This window comes from Ruditapes philippinarum, unplaced genomic scaffold (assembly GCF_026571515.1).
Source record: "Ruditapes philippinarum isolate M1 unplaced genomic scaffold, ASM2657151v2 ctg587_1_1_1_1, whole genome shotgun sequence".
Classification (NCBI taxonomy): domain Eukaryota; kingdom Metazoa; phylum Mollusca; class Bivalvia; order Venerida; family Veneridae; genus Ruditapes; species Ruditapes philippinarum.
This window is the reverse complement of record NW_026860903.1, coordinates 173,696-190,830: the sequence shown is the minus strand read 5'-3', so window position 1 is coordinate 190,830 and position 17,135 is coordinate 173,696. Positions and strand designations below refer to the sequence as shown.

Below are 17,135 nucleotides of genomic sequence, written 5' to 3'. Positions count from 1 at the left end.
TTAAAAAAATTGACCATTTTTTCGGCGCCGTCCCCCATCCAAATATCGCCAAGAAAATTTTGGACTTGTGAGAGGCTTAAAATGACCCCAGGTCGATCATAAGGTAACGTGTAACCAACGCTGAAAAGCCTTTGACTCTATCTCAATCCCTTGAGAAGTTGCAGCACTTTGAAATAAATTTTGATGGAAAAATTCGAGGCAAAAAAGTGATTTTTGGCAATTTTGAGATGTCCCCTCGTTGCCATGGTAACAGGAAATTTAAGACTGAGCATGTCGTTACAAAGGCAATGGTCCAGTCAGCATTTGTGCCAAGTTTGATTAGTATTGAAGCATTTTTCATAGTTTCATAGCAGTTTGAACTTGTGAGAGGAGGCTTTTCAGTGAAAATGGCCATTTTTCACAATATGCTCATGGGGGAAAGGGTTAATTCCTTGAATGTTGTCTACTATCAAATTTTACCAGAGGTCGAAGACCCTTGGTGCTGATTTACAGGCACACAAGTAGAATTAAGACAGACAGACGTTTCAGTCAAATAAAGGCATATCGGGCTTATCAGCCCACAATGACTGTTGATGTAATGACAGTATATTTATAGTAAAACAACATCTCATTGATTGTAAGGTAGATTCAATACTTGAAGTAATTTAATATCAGTAGCTGAAGTCAAAATCACAGAGATGACTTAAAAAATTTACAAGTTGTTTCACTTAATCTCCTTGTCATGGAAGTCTCCATTTTATCTGTTTAACTTAATCACCTGTTCTTTTTTTGAAAAAAGGTATGGTTACAAACTTGTGTTAAGTTACATATATCAGAATGTTTACAAAAGCATATAGTTCCATTATTTATTCTATGGTTCTGTTCACTTTATCTTACTGAGCTGTTTGCATTAATTATCTCCAGTTGCCTTAAGAAAGTTTTCAAGTTCAATGTTTTTCAACTTCAACAAATAGCAATATTCTAGCATTTTACTCTTTTACTGAAAAATACAAAAAGTCACCACACCATGAACTTGATGAATATGTAAAATGTTTTTGCTGGGTTGGAACACAGCTTTAAAAGGACTCCATGGAGGTTTTTTGGACATGACAGGACTTAATATATTGTTTCGAAATAATTGTTTCAAAATTTCTGAAGAATCACACACTGTTTTACCAGAATAATTATACTAATTGTGGAAAAATGACACAAAATTGAAAATTGTTGCAACACTTAACACTTTTCATTTAAATGGAATAAGAATAGCTCAAAAATATGATTTTAAGTATATTCTGAGTATATATTTCTGAGTATATTTCCTAATTAAAAAAAGTTGCCAAATGTGTCAACCTCTTGTATGGGGTATGGGGTAAGGGATCTGTCATAGAATTTAAAAGAATTCCATTGAGGTTTTTTGACATGACTGGACTGGCAATATTTTCCGAGATTTATGTAACATTTCATTTAAGTAAAGGCGAATAGCAATAAAATCAGACTTAAATCGGCCAAAAACGATAAACAATTCAGTTCTGAGTATGTTTCTTTGTTATCCCCTGCAGATTATTCAATTTATAAGGCTTCCCTTGATCTATGTATGAATTTCAAATTTTATGTTTGAGACTTTTTTACCTTAGGTAGCGTCATTAAATACATTTTCCCAGACAAAATGATGGAATATAGAATCTCCATCCTGAGAAAATTGATGATCCAAAAATATAGCCATGTCAATCAAACTTAACATATCAAATATTTTTGATGGCACCTCTATTGGTAGAAAAAGCTAAAAAATAAAATTAGAATTTATTACGTAGATCAAGTGAATCATTTAAAACTAAACAAAATATAAGAGAAAAAAATCATAATAAGAAATACATTGAAAAATCATATTTTTGACCTGATTTTAGTGAAAAGCCTTTTAATACTATTCATTTTTAGGTCTTTTTTCAAAATTTAAATGAATATTTTGGAAAAAACAGAGAATGATATGAAATTTTGCACACAAGTTATTAGTCCAGATCTTTATCAAAATACAAATCTTGTAAAAAATGTATCCACTCTTTTGTCAACAAATCTCAGCTGAGTTTCTGTAATTTTTGTTTTATGACTCTAAATTTTATCATTTTAAGTACATCAATCATGAGGTTGAATTACTTTCAGTTTTTATTTGAAATAACATTTTTGTAGAAATTTGATACATATAAATTACCTTTGTAAGCTATTCATTAGCTTGTAAACAGTACCTGTCTGATAATTCTGTATTTAAATATGTCATGATTTATACCTGTCATTAAAATGAGAAGGTCTGAATTAGTAACTTTATCTCAAATTGTTGTTTTTGTTGTCCGCAATTTCATCTTTATCACTTTAAAATATTTCTTGTCCATTAATGACCTTTTACCCATTCAAGGGCAGGTAACAGTGCGCCTGATATCAATTTTGTTGTAATGTGTTGAAAGGTACAGTTTAAAACTTCATTTGTTGATTGTTTGCAATATAGATTGGACAAACAGGAGTTACCAAGCTTGTAAAATTATATTTTCAGGTAAACAAGATGTTTTGTTTACAGAAAAATAAATCATATTTGAAGATGACACAAAAATAGATTTTTGACAAGTTTCTGAAAAATGGTCATAACAGATAAAAAAACATTAATAATGAATTGATAAGGGCAATAACTCTTGTATTAAGTCTAGAAGAATTGTAAAACTGGTTAATATAATCAGTGGTTTTCAAGATAAACATGAATTAATGAGTTAATGATAGAAACCTTATGATATTTCTTTTCACCTTGTATTTATGTAAAGGGAGGTAATAATGTGGGAAACTTATTATCTTAGTTATTCAAGTTAAGAAAGAACTCATTCATGTTGATATTTGCATTATTTTATTCTTATCACATCAAAATTACAGTATTGAAACAATACATGGTAGCAAACTCATGGAAACTTTCCATTATTATACAAACATAAAACGGTTACAAATTGTAAATATATATATAATAAAAGGAAAGTTCTGTCTTAAAGTAACTTACACACATCTGATACAGGCATGTCCTCTTTATTGTTGAACTGCTTACACTTATAATGTTTTCTTTTAATAATTGTTCTCTCTCAAATTATCATTAATTATAGTAAATATTATAATTATAGAGGTAGGAATTGAACATATATCTGATAATACCTGTAATATTTTTTTGCTTTTGATTCAGCAGTTTTACATCATAAAAAGGAACATTGCACCAGTACTATGATAGCATAAGAACTTAAGACCTGTGGAAAGCTATGTATAAAATAAATAAAACAAAGAAGAACATAAAAAATTTACATCTTAAATAAGAAACATATCTTTTTACACTGTGCCATATATAGATTTAATATACAATTAACAAAATATTAAGGCATGTAGAATAACAAAATCAAAACAACAATACTACAGCTTGTGACAACAAAGAAGTTTAGCATACTATAAAATTAATGCAGTACATTCATACCTGTACAAAACAATATAGCAGCCAGTAACCAGTTCTACCTTCATTTGCTAATCTTTTACATACAAGAACCACCTTTAGACATACAATTTTGATTATAAGACCAAATTTTTTTATTATTTGCTTCAAAAAAATGAAAATAGACTTATTATTTTGTGTGTTGAAAAAATAATAATATTAATACATTCGGCCTATAGGAATATATAGTTAATTATATCTAGTTTTCTAGTAAGGGTTATTTTCTACTTTGTAATAGATTCTCGTCTATTCATGAGATTTTGAATGAACAATAGAAATTAAGAATAGTTCTTCCGAAATGTTGTTGAATGTTTGAGATTGTAGACAGTGTGTTTTCAGAAACATATAATACAAAAAAATGTTGGCCTTAAGTCATTATATATATGTATATAAATATTGCCTAGCACCAGTGATTATAGGTATGAGGACATGTAAACATACATCTAACATTGCCCAGGTAACACACCATCTTGATATGAGGTTTGGTTAATTGATAACAGTGTCTTTTATTACCTATGTAATAACTTTATGGCCAGCAAAACATATTGAACTCTGTTCAGCAAATATCTGACTATCCACTGACTCTAGCAATTGTTCCAGAGAGAAAAAGTTATTAGAACATTATAAACATTATATGAAAAATTTGAAAGTTGCAACTTTATATCTGACTAATTTTAAGGATGATATAACTTATAAGTGAAATTCTAGCTCTGAATATAAAATATATACTTGACATTACTGTATAATATATATAATATGGTCCTCGATACATAATATACTTCTGGTTAGTTAGAAAGTCAGACGGACAGACAGACATTTGAAGCAGACATTCTGGCCCAGTTATTTAATATTTTTGTTTAACACATCTTGAGAAAGAAATTCTTAAAAAATTCTCTATGAAATTGAGAAGTCTTTATTATACACAATCATCTGGCAATGTGTAGATATTAATGGGAAATGTTGCAATTAACAAAACAACATACCATAGAAAGTTAATTACATTTCATATATAATATACAGTATAGTATATATAACATGTGGTAACTATTTTCTCTATGTCTCAGTGGAATAATAATACTCAGGAATGGATGTGATAATGACATATATACAGAAAACAATATTATATACCCCCTATACTGATTAACATGCAGACTTCAGGCCATTCACAATATATATCCTATACAATTTAACATCTTTCAAACATTTGCATACAGTCACACCTATATTTAAGACACATGGAAAAAGGTAGTAATACACTTTTTCAAATATGTATGTATTTATTGAGACCACCTGTCACCAGGTAAACAACTTGTTTAAGACTTTAAGAACTTAGTAATAACTCAGCTGCATCCACTTGCACTAAATGTCAAAAACAAAGATTAATCAACAAGTACTTTAGCATATTTCAGAGCCACTGTTAGCCATGTTAAATTTATTTTATACAGATTTGACAGCATACATATTATTAATGTAGATGTATGTAAATATTGAACTACATTTGCTATGTTCTCTTAAATTATAATACAAAAAAAAAACATGTATCATTCATCATTGTATTATAAAGGTTTACTATAGTAATAATTTTTGTTTTCAAACTCTTCAATTTTTACACATATATTTAGATAAATGCATGTACTTAAAAAAAAGATATAACAGTTTAAGTTCATACAATAGACCATGTATACAATTATATGGGAATTACATATATACAGTGATATATACATTCTTCAAATACACAGACATACAATAATATGATATCATATATAAATTACTGGCCAATGTCAAAAAACATCGTGTAAATAGTGTTACAGTGTATGTTGTTTCAATGCCTTACATCATTGGAGCCAAATTGTTAGCAAAAACATGATCACATATTAACCCATACATTATCCTGTTCTCTATGAATGTCAAAAGTTTGTCTATAAATAGGAGGCTGGTAATTCTAGATATTTTAAAATGTTACTAGGATACTATTACATGAAATTATGTTAATTTGTAAATTTAGAAGCTGCACAGTCCGGAATAAATTTGAATAAAATATCTCATATATAGTATAAAATATTAACCTGTTGTACAATGGTTTATCATATATAATGTGTATATATATTATCATGATAAGATTTTTTAAAAAGAACATAATTATATAACAGTTTTATGATTATTTATGTGTTTTAAACATGACATAAACTTTATTTTAATTAATATAGATGTGTCTAGACATGTTTTTTTTTCAGTAAATTATGGCATGTTAAAAATCAACAGATAATAGAAATTACCATACAGAGATAAAATGTGAAGTTGATGTATAAAATAATCTTTATATCATTCTATATTATAATTGTATCAGATACAGTGCATCTAAAGAACATTCAACAAATATTAAGGTATTTTGTTGTAGATGTCTTTCAAGTGTAAAGATATAGTAATGTATATCAGTAATGATGTTTTATATTACACCGAAATTGTCAAAATAAAATAAGTATTGCACCACTTTCTTAAATATCTATAAATATTTTCTGACAAAAAAATCCCTGACATTGTAACAATACAAAGTTAAAGATACAATAATAGATACGTCATAGACTGGAAGAGACTGGAAGAGAAGATAGATTATGATGATTCTATATATTATCTGTAACTTGTTGCATGCAGATATTTGCTGGCAACATGCTCACCTAGGTTTTGTCATGTTGCCAGACCTGTTTGCTCAAAGTCCTATGTACATAATGTGTTAATACAACCTTCACGATATTACTTGCCAAGTAACTTACCCTGACATTTTTACCATCAAATACTTACATTTTGACGAATATTGTGTTAACAATATATCATAGGCTTGTTAGTTTTTACAATGACACTAGAAGAGTAACAATTCTCACAATGATATATATACACTGTCAGTAAACCTAGTTAACACTGAAGTTTTATCTTATCAGTAAAATAAAATATTCAGCATTTTTTCAAAATATCAAAACATACAAATAATTGCTGTGCAAAAACCATGACTGCACTATTATACTATGTCAATAACTGAAGATAGACATTTATAAATCACAGCTTATTATAATATTTAACAGATAGATTATTCGCTATAAATTGTATAGTTCCAGCATGTCATATTATGTAGGAAGATGTAATTGATGGAAAAGCATAACTATATTGCTGATTGTATAGAACCAGGATGCAGTGAGTTTTCTGCATTGTTTTATCTTGTAACTGATCTTAATGGTTAAAACAGGCAGGTAAAATATTACATACTTCTTCATTTCAGAAAATAAACACATATAAAATAACACATAAAAAACGCTTTCCTTATTAAAGTGTTACATTATCTCATAACTTATACAGATGTTTTGCCTGCAGATAGAGACAAAGAAAATATAATGCTTATAAATGCAGAAATATACAATAAATTATACAACAAGATATATCCTCTAATGCCCTCATTTCTTACTAAACCAGTTTGAAATATTTTTAACACCTAACAAAGGTCTCGTATAACAAATAAATAAAAACTATAAACACATATAATTCACATATGTAATATATATTCGAGGTTAATGTTAGTAAATGGTTTAGCCGGTCGCAGACATCTGCACAAAACATTCAGTTAAAAGTGGACAAACATAAAAAGGAAATGAATCTCCACACAAAAATAATGCATTATAAACTCAAAATAAATCTCACACAGAAATGTTAAAAGAATTGCACTTAGGAGACGTTGCTGGTTAAAAGGTTGACTGTAAACATTAACTAGTCTACAATTCCCGCCACGAACGTTTACAAGACATATATCCCTGTATGTAAAACCAGTGAGAATTATCAATAGAACTTATCAATATGAAGCGGTACCAATTCAGATATCGTTAAAACAAGTACAAGGCTATATGCAACATATATATATCCCTTATCATTTCCCTTCCCAGCCAAATATTATATGAAGTCATATTAAAATGATTTATTATCTCCCTTACTTCCTATCATCACAGATCAGCTTTATAACTAGGGTCAGCCCAAGCTTCTGGGTTTACACCTTACAACATACGAACAGAATATACAACGAACATATACACGACAATACCAGTGGATTGGTTAAAGCAAGGGGTACAGACATAGCTAATAGCTTTTTGTCCAACCTTTAACGTATACCATTAGCTCGTCATATTCACATTCATTAAACAAAGTTCTTCGTATGACCATCAACGTTTCCTGCCAAAAAACGCTTTCTTGCAAAAATTCGTAAAAATCCCAGCCATTTCATTCAGTTACCTGTTACAAAAAAACAAAAGCAAACACGTTCAATCATCACACAATCTCAATTAAGAAAATCAGCATCATTCTGATTTCAAATGCACGCATTATCATAAATAAAATTAACAAGTTTTATCATGTTCACTTCTAGAATATCATGCAAAACAAATTAAAGAGCAAGGAATGATTTATTAACAAAAAGGGGGTAAATTATATATAAAAATATTTTACTTATCATCAAGGATAAAAGTAATGTAAACTTTACTATTCTAAATCTGGAATAAATTAAACTCAAATCAAATGCAAAATGGTTTAATGAAACGCCTGTATATGCGGAAAATGATACCAAACAGTAACTGTATGTGCAATTAAAATTGTCAATTATAATGTGTATATTGGAGAGGAGGAGGTGTAAGGAACATTGTGTCAGGTTCAGAACAAATTCTTCAAATAGCATTCCCACTTCAAATCCAAGGCATGTTAGATATAATACATGTACGCTTTTCAACAAATTCACTGATCCAATTCGCAGCAACATTTATCTGTACATACGAATATACTTCTCTCGTTGTTTTCTGGTGTTTAAACGTTATCAACTTTGACATTGTTCACCGACTCATCGGAGCCATACCAATGAGTTTCCTTCATTGTATTGTAAAAGTCCATTCTTGGGTAAGCTATGAATATATGAATGACATGATAATGTGTATACATTGATCAGATATATAGATGATGTAACTAAATGCTAACTAAAATGTATTCTGTGGTCATTCTCTACCTAAAGAGGTAAATTTAAACATATGAATATAGCTTATTTTTGTTTAAATCTGGCCAGTCTTGCTGCGACTCCACCTTGACTGTCAACAAATTTTGCTCTTGAAGGCTTTGGTTTATTCTGTCCGTTTTCTGTTGGTTCAGTTATTTTCCTTTTAGGTTTACTTACCTCAGATGAACCATCATCATCTTCTTCTGTTACGGATACTGTAAAAGTACTTTCAGATTCCTCAGCATCTTGCCCAACGGATAATGTTACCGCCGCATCGGCATCAGCATTGTTTTCAATTTTGACCTCTTCATCTACCTCAGTGGATATATCCATAGTAACTTCAGCATCTGTTGAAATCTCAAAAGATGCGTTGCTCTCGGATGCTTCATTTGTATCTATGGTCATTTCAACTACTTCAGATGTTTCATCAGTTTCACCAACTGAAATGCTAAAAGATTGTTCCTCAGCTTGCGTGTCTGTAACAATGTTTATTGTTTGTTCAGTATTCTCTACAATGTTTTCATCTGATGTTATCACTGCTTCTATTTGTGAGGATATTGAAATATCTTCTGATTTACTTTCCGCAAATTCATTACTTGTTTCTTCAACTGTAACAGAGGTTTGCTCTTCTGTGTTATGTGCAGAAACGTTTATTTCGGTGTCTGTTTCTGGCACTAGAAGGGAGGGTCTTCTCGTAGATTGTACGTTCTGTTCTGATACATTTGTTGATGCTTCTATATTAACGTCTATTTCCTCTTGAGGTTTTTCTATAGTGGCAGTTTGAATGGTTTCTGGCATGTCTTCCATAGTTTTAATTTCTTCTACAACAACAGTGGATACAGGTGCTTCTTTCTGTTCTGTAACTTCCGACTGGATTATTTCTTTTTTGACTGAAGTCTCTATAGATGCAACCACTTCTTCTTTCGTCACATTACCTGTAATTTGTTTACTCTGTGACTCTTCCTCAACTGCTTTCTGTGGTTCTTGAACAGCTTGCTTTGACTCAACTTCCACTTCCTCCTCTTGTTTAGAAAGAGATTCGGATTCTTGTTTAGTGTTGATTGCAACATTTTCCTCAACTAATTGTACAGTACTTTCCTTTGATACCAAACAGCCATCCACATTTTCTGATACTGTTTTCTCTGTAACTGATGTAGTCTTGATGGTCTCTTGTGCAGAAGCTACAACAGAAGCACTTAAGCTTTCTGCGAATTTCGTTAGAGATTCGTCAGTTCCGGATTTCACATTGACAGTTTGGGAAGAAATTACTTCTGTAACATTACCTACATCTTGGGAAGGTCTAACTATTTGTTTTTCCGGTTTGATTGTTTCTTCTACTGTTTCAACGGTTTTTACTATTTTTGTAACGACTTGTTCAGTCGGTTTAACAACTTGTTCCGATGGTTTTACAGTTTGTTCCACTGGTTTTACAGTTTGTTCCGCTGGTTGTACAACTTGCTTTGCAGGTTGCACTGTTGATTCAACAGGTTTTGCTACTTGTTGTACTGGTTTAGTTACTTGTGATGTTGGCTGAGCACGCTGTTCTATCGGCTTTACTGTTTGTGCTTGTGCAGCAGGTCTAACATTTTGATTTGCTACTGTTCTTGTCGTCTGTCTCACTTCGAAAGTTTGCTGCGGTGCGGCGCTTGGTGATACAATTTTCAAGTCTAAATCGGCTGCTACGGATGAGACGGTCTCAGTGGCGGGAATAAAGTCATTTGACTTCTGCGGCGAAACAACTGCTTTTTGTCGGTTTGATTCCTTTCTCAAATGAGAATACTGTTCATCGAATTGATAGTTGACAAGTTTCAGTGGTTTTTCTGGTGACCTCCGTTGATGAACAATAACTTGTTGCGGTTGCGGTGCCGATTTTTCATGATGTTGCTGCGTATATTCTTGTTTGGTTTGGTAGTGTTCTTTTGCTTGCTGAAGATATTGTTGTTGACCTGCAGCAGGAGAAAGAACTGACGATTGTGCTATATCTACTGGTGTTGGTCTTTTCCTTCGCCTTGGTTCAGACCCATCGTACGTTTTGGCCGCAACCACTGTTACATTTGGGTCCTGTTGAACACTACGGTCCGGCTCACTTATTAGACTTTCCTCCTTAATATTATAATGCTCCGTCACCTTGTATGGGGACTGACCCTCCTCTGTGAAATTTCTTGGATTAATTTCAGAGAGTTCCTCAAGCCTCCTCCTCCCCTCAGAATATGCCATACGGACTATACCCTCTCCTGGGGTATTGCCTGTCGGCAATACTATACCTTCTTCATTCGCCTCAGAATAACTAAGGGATTCCTGCAATATTTTGAACGATCTAGATTGCACATTTGGATTGGTGTATCCTCTATACTCGGTTGGTTCTTCTACAAGCTCGGTTCTCTGCGGTTTGTTGTAAGCTTGCCGACTGTCTAGTTGATCGACGGCCGCCGACGCATCCCTGAAAAGAAAACTTACGCTAAATACATACGAAGAACTTTTATATTAATAACGTAATACTTTGCAGATGAATTCAACTCCATTTTTTAAAGTAAAAATAAAAAGTAATATAACCGGAATGGTACATAAGCGAGCACGATATGTTTCTTACCATTGTGACTATGAAGATGGAGATATAACTAATTTTCTATTTGAATAAACGGTATTTATATACATAAAATATCACTCATCATGTTTGAAATTGCCCAGCTGGTGCTCCTCATTTTGATTGGTGAACAATTACCTGCATTAAAAGACAACCTGTTAAACCTCCACAATCATTTAGATAGATTCATTATCAGACAATCTAAAATATATACATACAGAACTGTCAATGTGACTTAAATAGTTGAAAGTAACAATGGTAACTGGTACCAAGTAAACCTTGATACATAAATATTTTTTTTTCAATTTGAAGCTTTTAAAGATCTTGCTGTATGTAAATTTAAAATTTCAACTTAAGATATATGGATAAAGGGTTTTTTTTTGCATATAAATGTATTATTACGTAATAATTAAAAACATTAAGATAAAGGCAATAAACCAGTTTCATGACGAGCCTTTTAATTTATGAGATATTAAAGTATTAGTATACATACTTGTTAACGTGTTAAGGTTAAATAGACAAATGTACATTGTATTTTTTACTTTAATTTAATGTCTGCAGACACAGGAAATCGTTGTTTTTTGTTTCGCATGAATGTAACATGTACTCGTACCTGATAATATCAGGTTTGTATATAAACTTGTTGTGATATCTTGTCGAGTTAGCATCAGAACAAAGTGAGGTACTTATCCGCGATAATCATAATTAATCAAAAATCGTGCTTACAAAATCTATCAGCCAAAGTTTTTGGCATTGTTTCTATGGAGATAGAGAGAGAGCACATCATGTATATAACATGTTACCAAAATATAACGGTCTATTTCACAAGCTATTGTTCTTCTTTTGTTGTTTTTGTTTTAAATAATGAAAACAAATGTGCCATATAATCTAATCAAAGAATCAAGTTTAAATGATCCATCGTTTACAGCTTCGTTTTATCCCCCCCCCCCCCCAAATTTATGTGTTGAACTTGTCCTTCTTTGAAATTTGCTAATTAAAGGGATTTTAATGTATTGTATTGGGGTCACTGATTTGGTACTACAGATAATTATAGTGAGTGAATAACCGTCTTTAAAGTTTCAGAGTCTAATGATTCCTACATAATACCACTCATTATTTCATTTAAACTAAACAATCGTTTACAATCAGATAACTGCTGGAAATGGTCAGTATATACAGCAGCCACTATTTAATTAAGGCAATCCGGTTTTAAAACCAATCCGTCAGCGTACTTTCATGTTCGTTATTTCAAATGTCATAATTATCCACAATAAGAGTAAGACCGCGTTGTATAGCTACTATTAAGACCACCATTCTATTATCTTATATTTGTTATAACTATCTGACTGAATGCTCTAAAAATGAAAAGTTTTAAAAACTGTTTTGATAAGAATGCTATACACAGAGTATACAATAATGCAGTGAGAAAAAGATGCTGCGTTTTGCGCTATTATTTTGTGCTAATAAAACACATATACGTATATCGTATAATGAGCATGCAAGCAGAATTCCCTCCTAAATTATGTTCTGACATAATCTGATAAAATATTACTATATTTTCTTTTCATATAAGTTTTGGAAAGTTGAAATACATACTGTTTGAGCATGTTAATATAAAATGGCCAAAAAATGACCTGTGACATGAAATATCTCAGCCATTAACTAACGAAACCACCCACAAATAGCACCACGAACTCAATCTAATGGTTGGCTTTATTAAGAAACCTGCTGCCTATCAAGTAAAAGAAGACAATATGTTGAAGAAATATATTAATTATCTACGTTTATAATCTAGTAATGTTTATAATAGATGGATGAATGAAATTACGGATCATTTAATATTTCCCTCTGACAAGTGAAGGTCGTCTGGCAATTGTTACAGACATCAGTTCCAGACGATTTTCAAGAGAATTGTAAACTTTTCAAGGAGAGAAAGTTCCAGTTGGCGTCATTCCAAAATTGTGTCAAAACAACACCACCGCAAGTAACAGTTTTTATTATAACTTCAAGTAGTTTTCCAAGTAAATATGCCAAGATTTCCAATTAGTATGAAATCAGCGTAAAGAAATATTAAATTAGTTACAGGAATCTTATTCACCATTTATCAGAAGTTATTCTTTTATTATTATATATTTGTGTTCCATGTGAAACCAATTCAAATTGTAACACATTTCAATCATCCACATTTAAAGAGTTAAAAGACTATGAAAATTTCAAACAAAAATATCTAATAGGATGGTTATTAGTTACTTAAATAATGACATGCATGTTATACGATGACCTATATTAATATTTTATTGCTTGCCAACTATTGTTTATCAAACAAGTATTAAACAACAAAAAATAGATATTTGTCTAAATAAAATTATATGTACTACGATATAAAACATATATTTAAAACATAAGTCCATGTACTAGTTACCTTGGTAATTTTGGAGAAAGAAAATTCTTTTATATCGACCTTTAATAACGCAATAATTACATACATGTATATTTTGTACATATATATTAAATACCTACATAAAGCAATAGAATAAATTTTTGATTGTTATATACAGAGATATAATTCCATACGTCCAATATTCGACAAAACTTTAAGTTACTTTATCTTATAAGAGTTTATTGATATCTTTTCATACAAACAATAATGTGTCTCGCCAAGAAAATTCTTACCTTTGGACGATGAGGTCTAATTCATTTCCGGCTCGGATGATTTCCATTTTGGCCATTTCGTGGCTCATATTATGAGCCTGGACTGATCCAATGGCCAGAAGCCGGTCTCCAACCCGCAACCCGAGGCGATGAGACAGACTCTTTGGATTTACCTGTAAAACAAGTTTATGTATGAACATTATTTCGAACCTCGTGCTATATAGTATGTAAAACAAGTAAATGTTTGAAATGATTTCATACCTCGTGCTATAGAATGTAGAGAATATGATTTCATTTATAATAATGTTGTCCCATTATGCATCGTTTGATATGCATCTTTCTGTAAGATATCTGTTTCACTTATATTTTGCTTTATTCAATATCACAGAGAAAATGTCTTGTTAAAATAATTATTTAAACGTGACATTTCATGTTTTATTAGTAATACCATGGCGACTTGAATAAGAAGAATTCTTTTGCATAACAGGACTTTCAGAAAATCTTTCGTCTTAAATAATTGTATATAATTTACACATTACAATCGGTTGTAGAGATGTAAAGATTCAAAGAAGTTAAAACAGCATGAAGGTCTATCAAATTTAAGCAGATTTTGATTTATTGTAGATTATTTATTGCAGACTTCAAAACATGTTCGCGCAATTCGGTGTATGTTCCTCATAAACCCAAGCACATCACCCACGCATGCTGGAGGGTAGCAAGTGGAGGATCTCAATGTTAACATGATTATAACTTCTTATTTATGCCAGGATTTTGTTATCTTTAAAACTTCCGTTATCTCGGCTTGAAACTGTTTAAAAACATTTGTCTTTTATCAATGTTTACGCTTTATCTAACAACAATACGCCATGTCTAGAGAACTAAATATGATTAACTTTAAATAAGAATGAAACTTATATTATATAGTGTAGAACACTTTAGCCGGTGCTAGGGGCGTGAGAGACGTTGCACTTTCCCATTTCCTTCATGAACGGACTCGATTAATCCAAGCCTGCATTTTTTTGCTTTCTTTGCTTCAAGGGATCGCCCTTTTTCCAGATTTTCTAGAATGTTGTAGAATGCAAGTGCAGTTGGGAATCGATTGCAACTGCTTTTATGCATTACTAGTACATGTAATGGCACGTGCAGTTATATAATGATTATAACAGCAGTTATTTAATGATTGCAATTACTGTTTATTACAGATTGCAACTGCATTAAGATATGATCTACTGCAACTGCGGTAGATGTTGATTGCAATGACAGCGAAACATTGATTGCAAAAGACATGTAGATATTGATTAGAATTGCAATAACACATTTCAAAATATCAATTGCAATGCATTAAAACGAAAATAAGAATTGCAAACAAATTTTTTGGCTAAAAGTTACATCTGAACCTACGTGAATTCTAATAACAAATTCATAATTTGTTTACTAGTATTTCTATTTTTTGCCCGACACTACTTTTAGAAAAGGTATTCGTATTCTTTATTTTGGGTTATACAAACATTGTAATAAGTAGGTAAAACATATTGTTTACTTTAGATTGTTATCTTAAATGTCGTGTGATCGATACTCAATCATTGATATAACCTTTAGTTATACTGACACTAAAACTGGGTAGCACGTACAATTAAATGTTGAAACATGAAGATATAATATATCTACACATGACAATGTCCAATTATCTCAGTTAAAGTGCTTTATAACAACGTATCATCACAGAACAAATCAATAACTACCTAATTAATCATAATTCTACAGTGTAACTCCATAAAATGACCACTTATGCTGATACAACCATTACAAGTTTATTTTACAGAGTCGTAAAAGAATTTTCATAATTCTTAAAATAAAAAGAAGAAATGAGATCGGGCATCTTCTAAAAAAAAAACCGATCCGTGTTATTTCATTTACAAACTAATAAGTAAATTTATTTTGTGTATATTTTCGTGTCTTTCTATTTAGATGAGATTTTTTAGAGAGAAGTTTAATGGGCTGTCCGTGAGACAACTATGTTACTATATAATATGTAGTGACCAATACACTACCTAATGCTTTTAGACTCAAACACAATATACATATTTTATTTGTTATGCATTTTAATGTAATAATAACACACATAGCATGTAGTCATATCACAGATACTTGCTAGTTTTATAATACATGTAATATTAGGGGTATATGAAATAAGATTAATAATGCCTTTCTGTGACTAAAAAAGCGTTGGTAACGGTTTTAAATAGCAGTATAAAAATGTGATGAGAAGCTGGGAGAGTTGGTATTTTAAATTCTAAAGACATTATAATCAGCTGAGATATGCTGGAGACTTAACCTTTCTTTTCTCTTTGGATCGGAAGATAAAAGTATTCTTTTTATATAATTGTCTGAAGTTTACAAATGTCCATAAATCATGTCACACCAGCAAAAGTATATTTAATAGTCAGTATTATAGTGAATACTATAAACTCGAATGAAAACACTGCGCGAGGGCGATACTGGTACGTGAATTAATTAAACAGTAAGTCGAGATGTCATAGGACTGTTAAAGTGAAGAATAGGCCGTCAAAAGGCACTATTTTGTTGCGCGTATTACGCTTAAATAAATCAACTCTTTTGACACACATTTTGTTCATTATAAACGTAGAAAGGTAAATATTTATACTGCCAACCAAGACTTTGAGAATAAAGGGACTCTATAGAGATATTTTAACGACCTTTAAAACTAATTCAAATAATTCATTTTGACATTTGCAGCAGTATATAAACTGGACCCTGACATTATATCATAATTAGAGCAAATTTTGAGGACAGTTTACATCTCGTTATCTAACAAATGTTCTCTAAATGTCCTATTATCTTTACTTATAACTATAAAGTAGTTTTATAAACTCCTATATATATATAAAACCTCTTTTTGAATGATATACATTGTATACATATTTCAATTAAGTCACAAACCTGCTGTATAAAGAGATGTGATCCATACTCGTGCCCCCCTTGCATTCGAAATCCCCAAGGGGTGCTGGTGGTGTTTCTCCTTAAACGCACTGAGACCACTTGATCCTGCGACATTTTGACAACTATTTATTTTACAAATTAATCCTTGAAAAAAAAATTTAATCCGCACAATCTCTTGCACTACACTAGATCCAATATTAAGTCCGTCCGACCGTACGTCCAAACTGAAGCGCTACCAACTTTGTTCCTTACGAAAAATGCTACCTGTGTGTAAGCTAAAACGCCAGTTAATGGTTGGACAAGAAAAGTCTGCGAGAAATTATCAATATATCTACATATCACGTAGAACAGTGTAGGTGTATACATACAAAAACCTGGCAATACGTTATATATGTATGATACGGCGTATGCTTTATACCTATATCTACTGAAAACTC

The 17,135-nt window shown here is 31.3% G+C and overlaps 1 protein-coding gene across 1 annotated transcript; it reads right to left on the bottom strand.

Moving 5' to 3' along the window:
* Nucleotides 1-2,846: 2,846 nt before the first annotated feature.
* Nucleotides 2,847-17,135, bottom strand: LOC132713829 (protein P200-like). The gene is made up of 3 exons (XM_060696504.1): nucleotides 16,699-17,135; nucleotides 13,759-13,910; nucleotides 2,847-10,941 (listed from the first exon to the last, which is right to left on the bottom strand). Exons 1-3 carry the CDS (start codon nucleotides 16,810-16,812, stop codon nucleotides 8,547-8,549), a joined length of 2,661 nt encoding a protein of 886 aa, XP_060552487.1. The 5' UTR covers nucleotides 16,813-17,135; the 3' UTR covers nucleotides 2,847-8,546.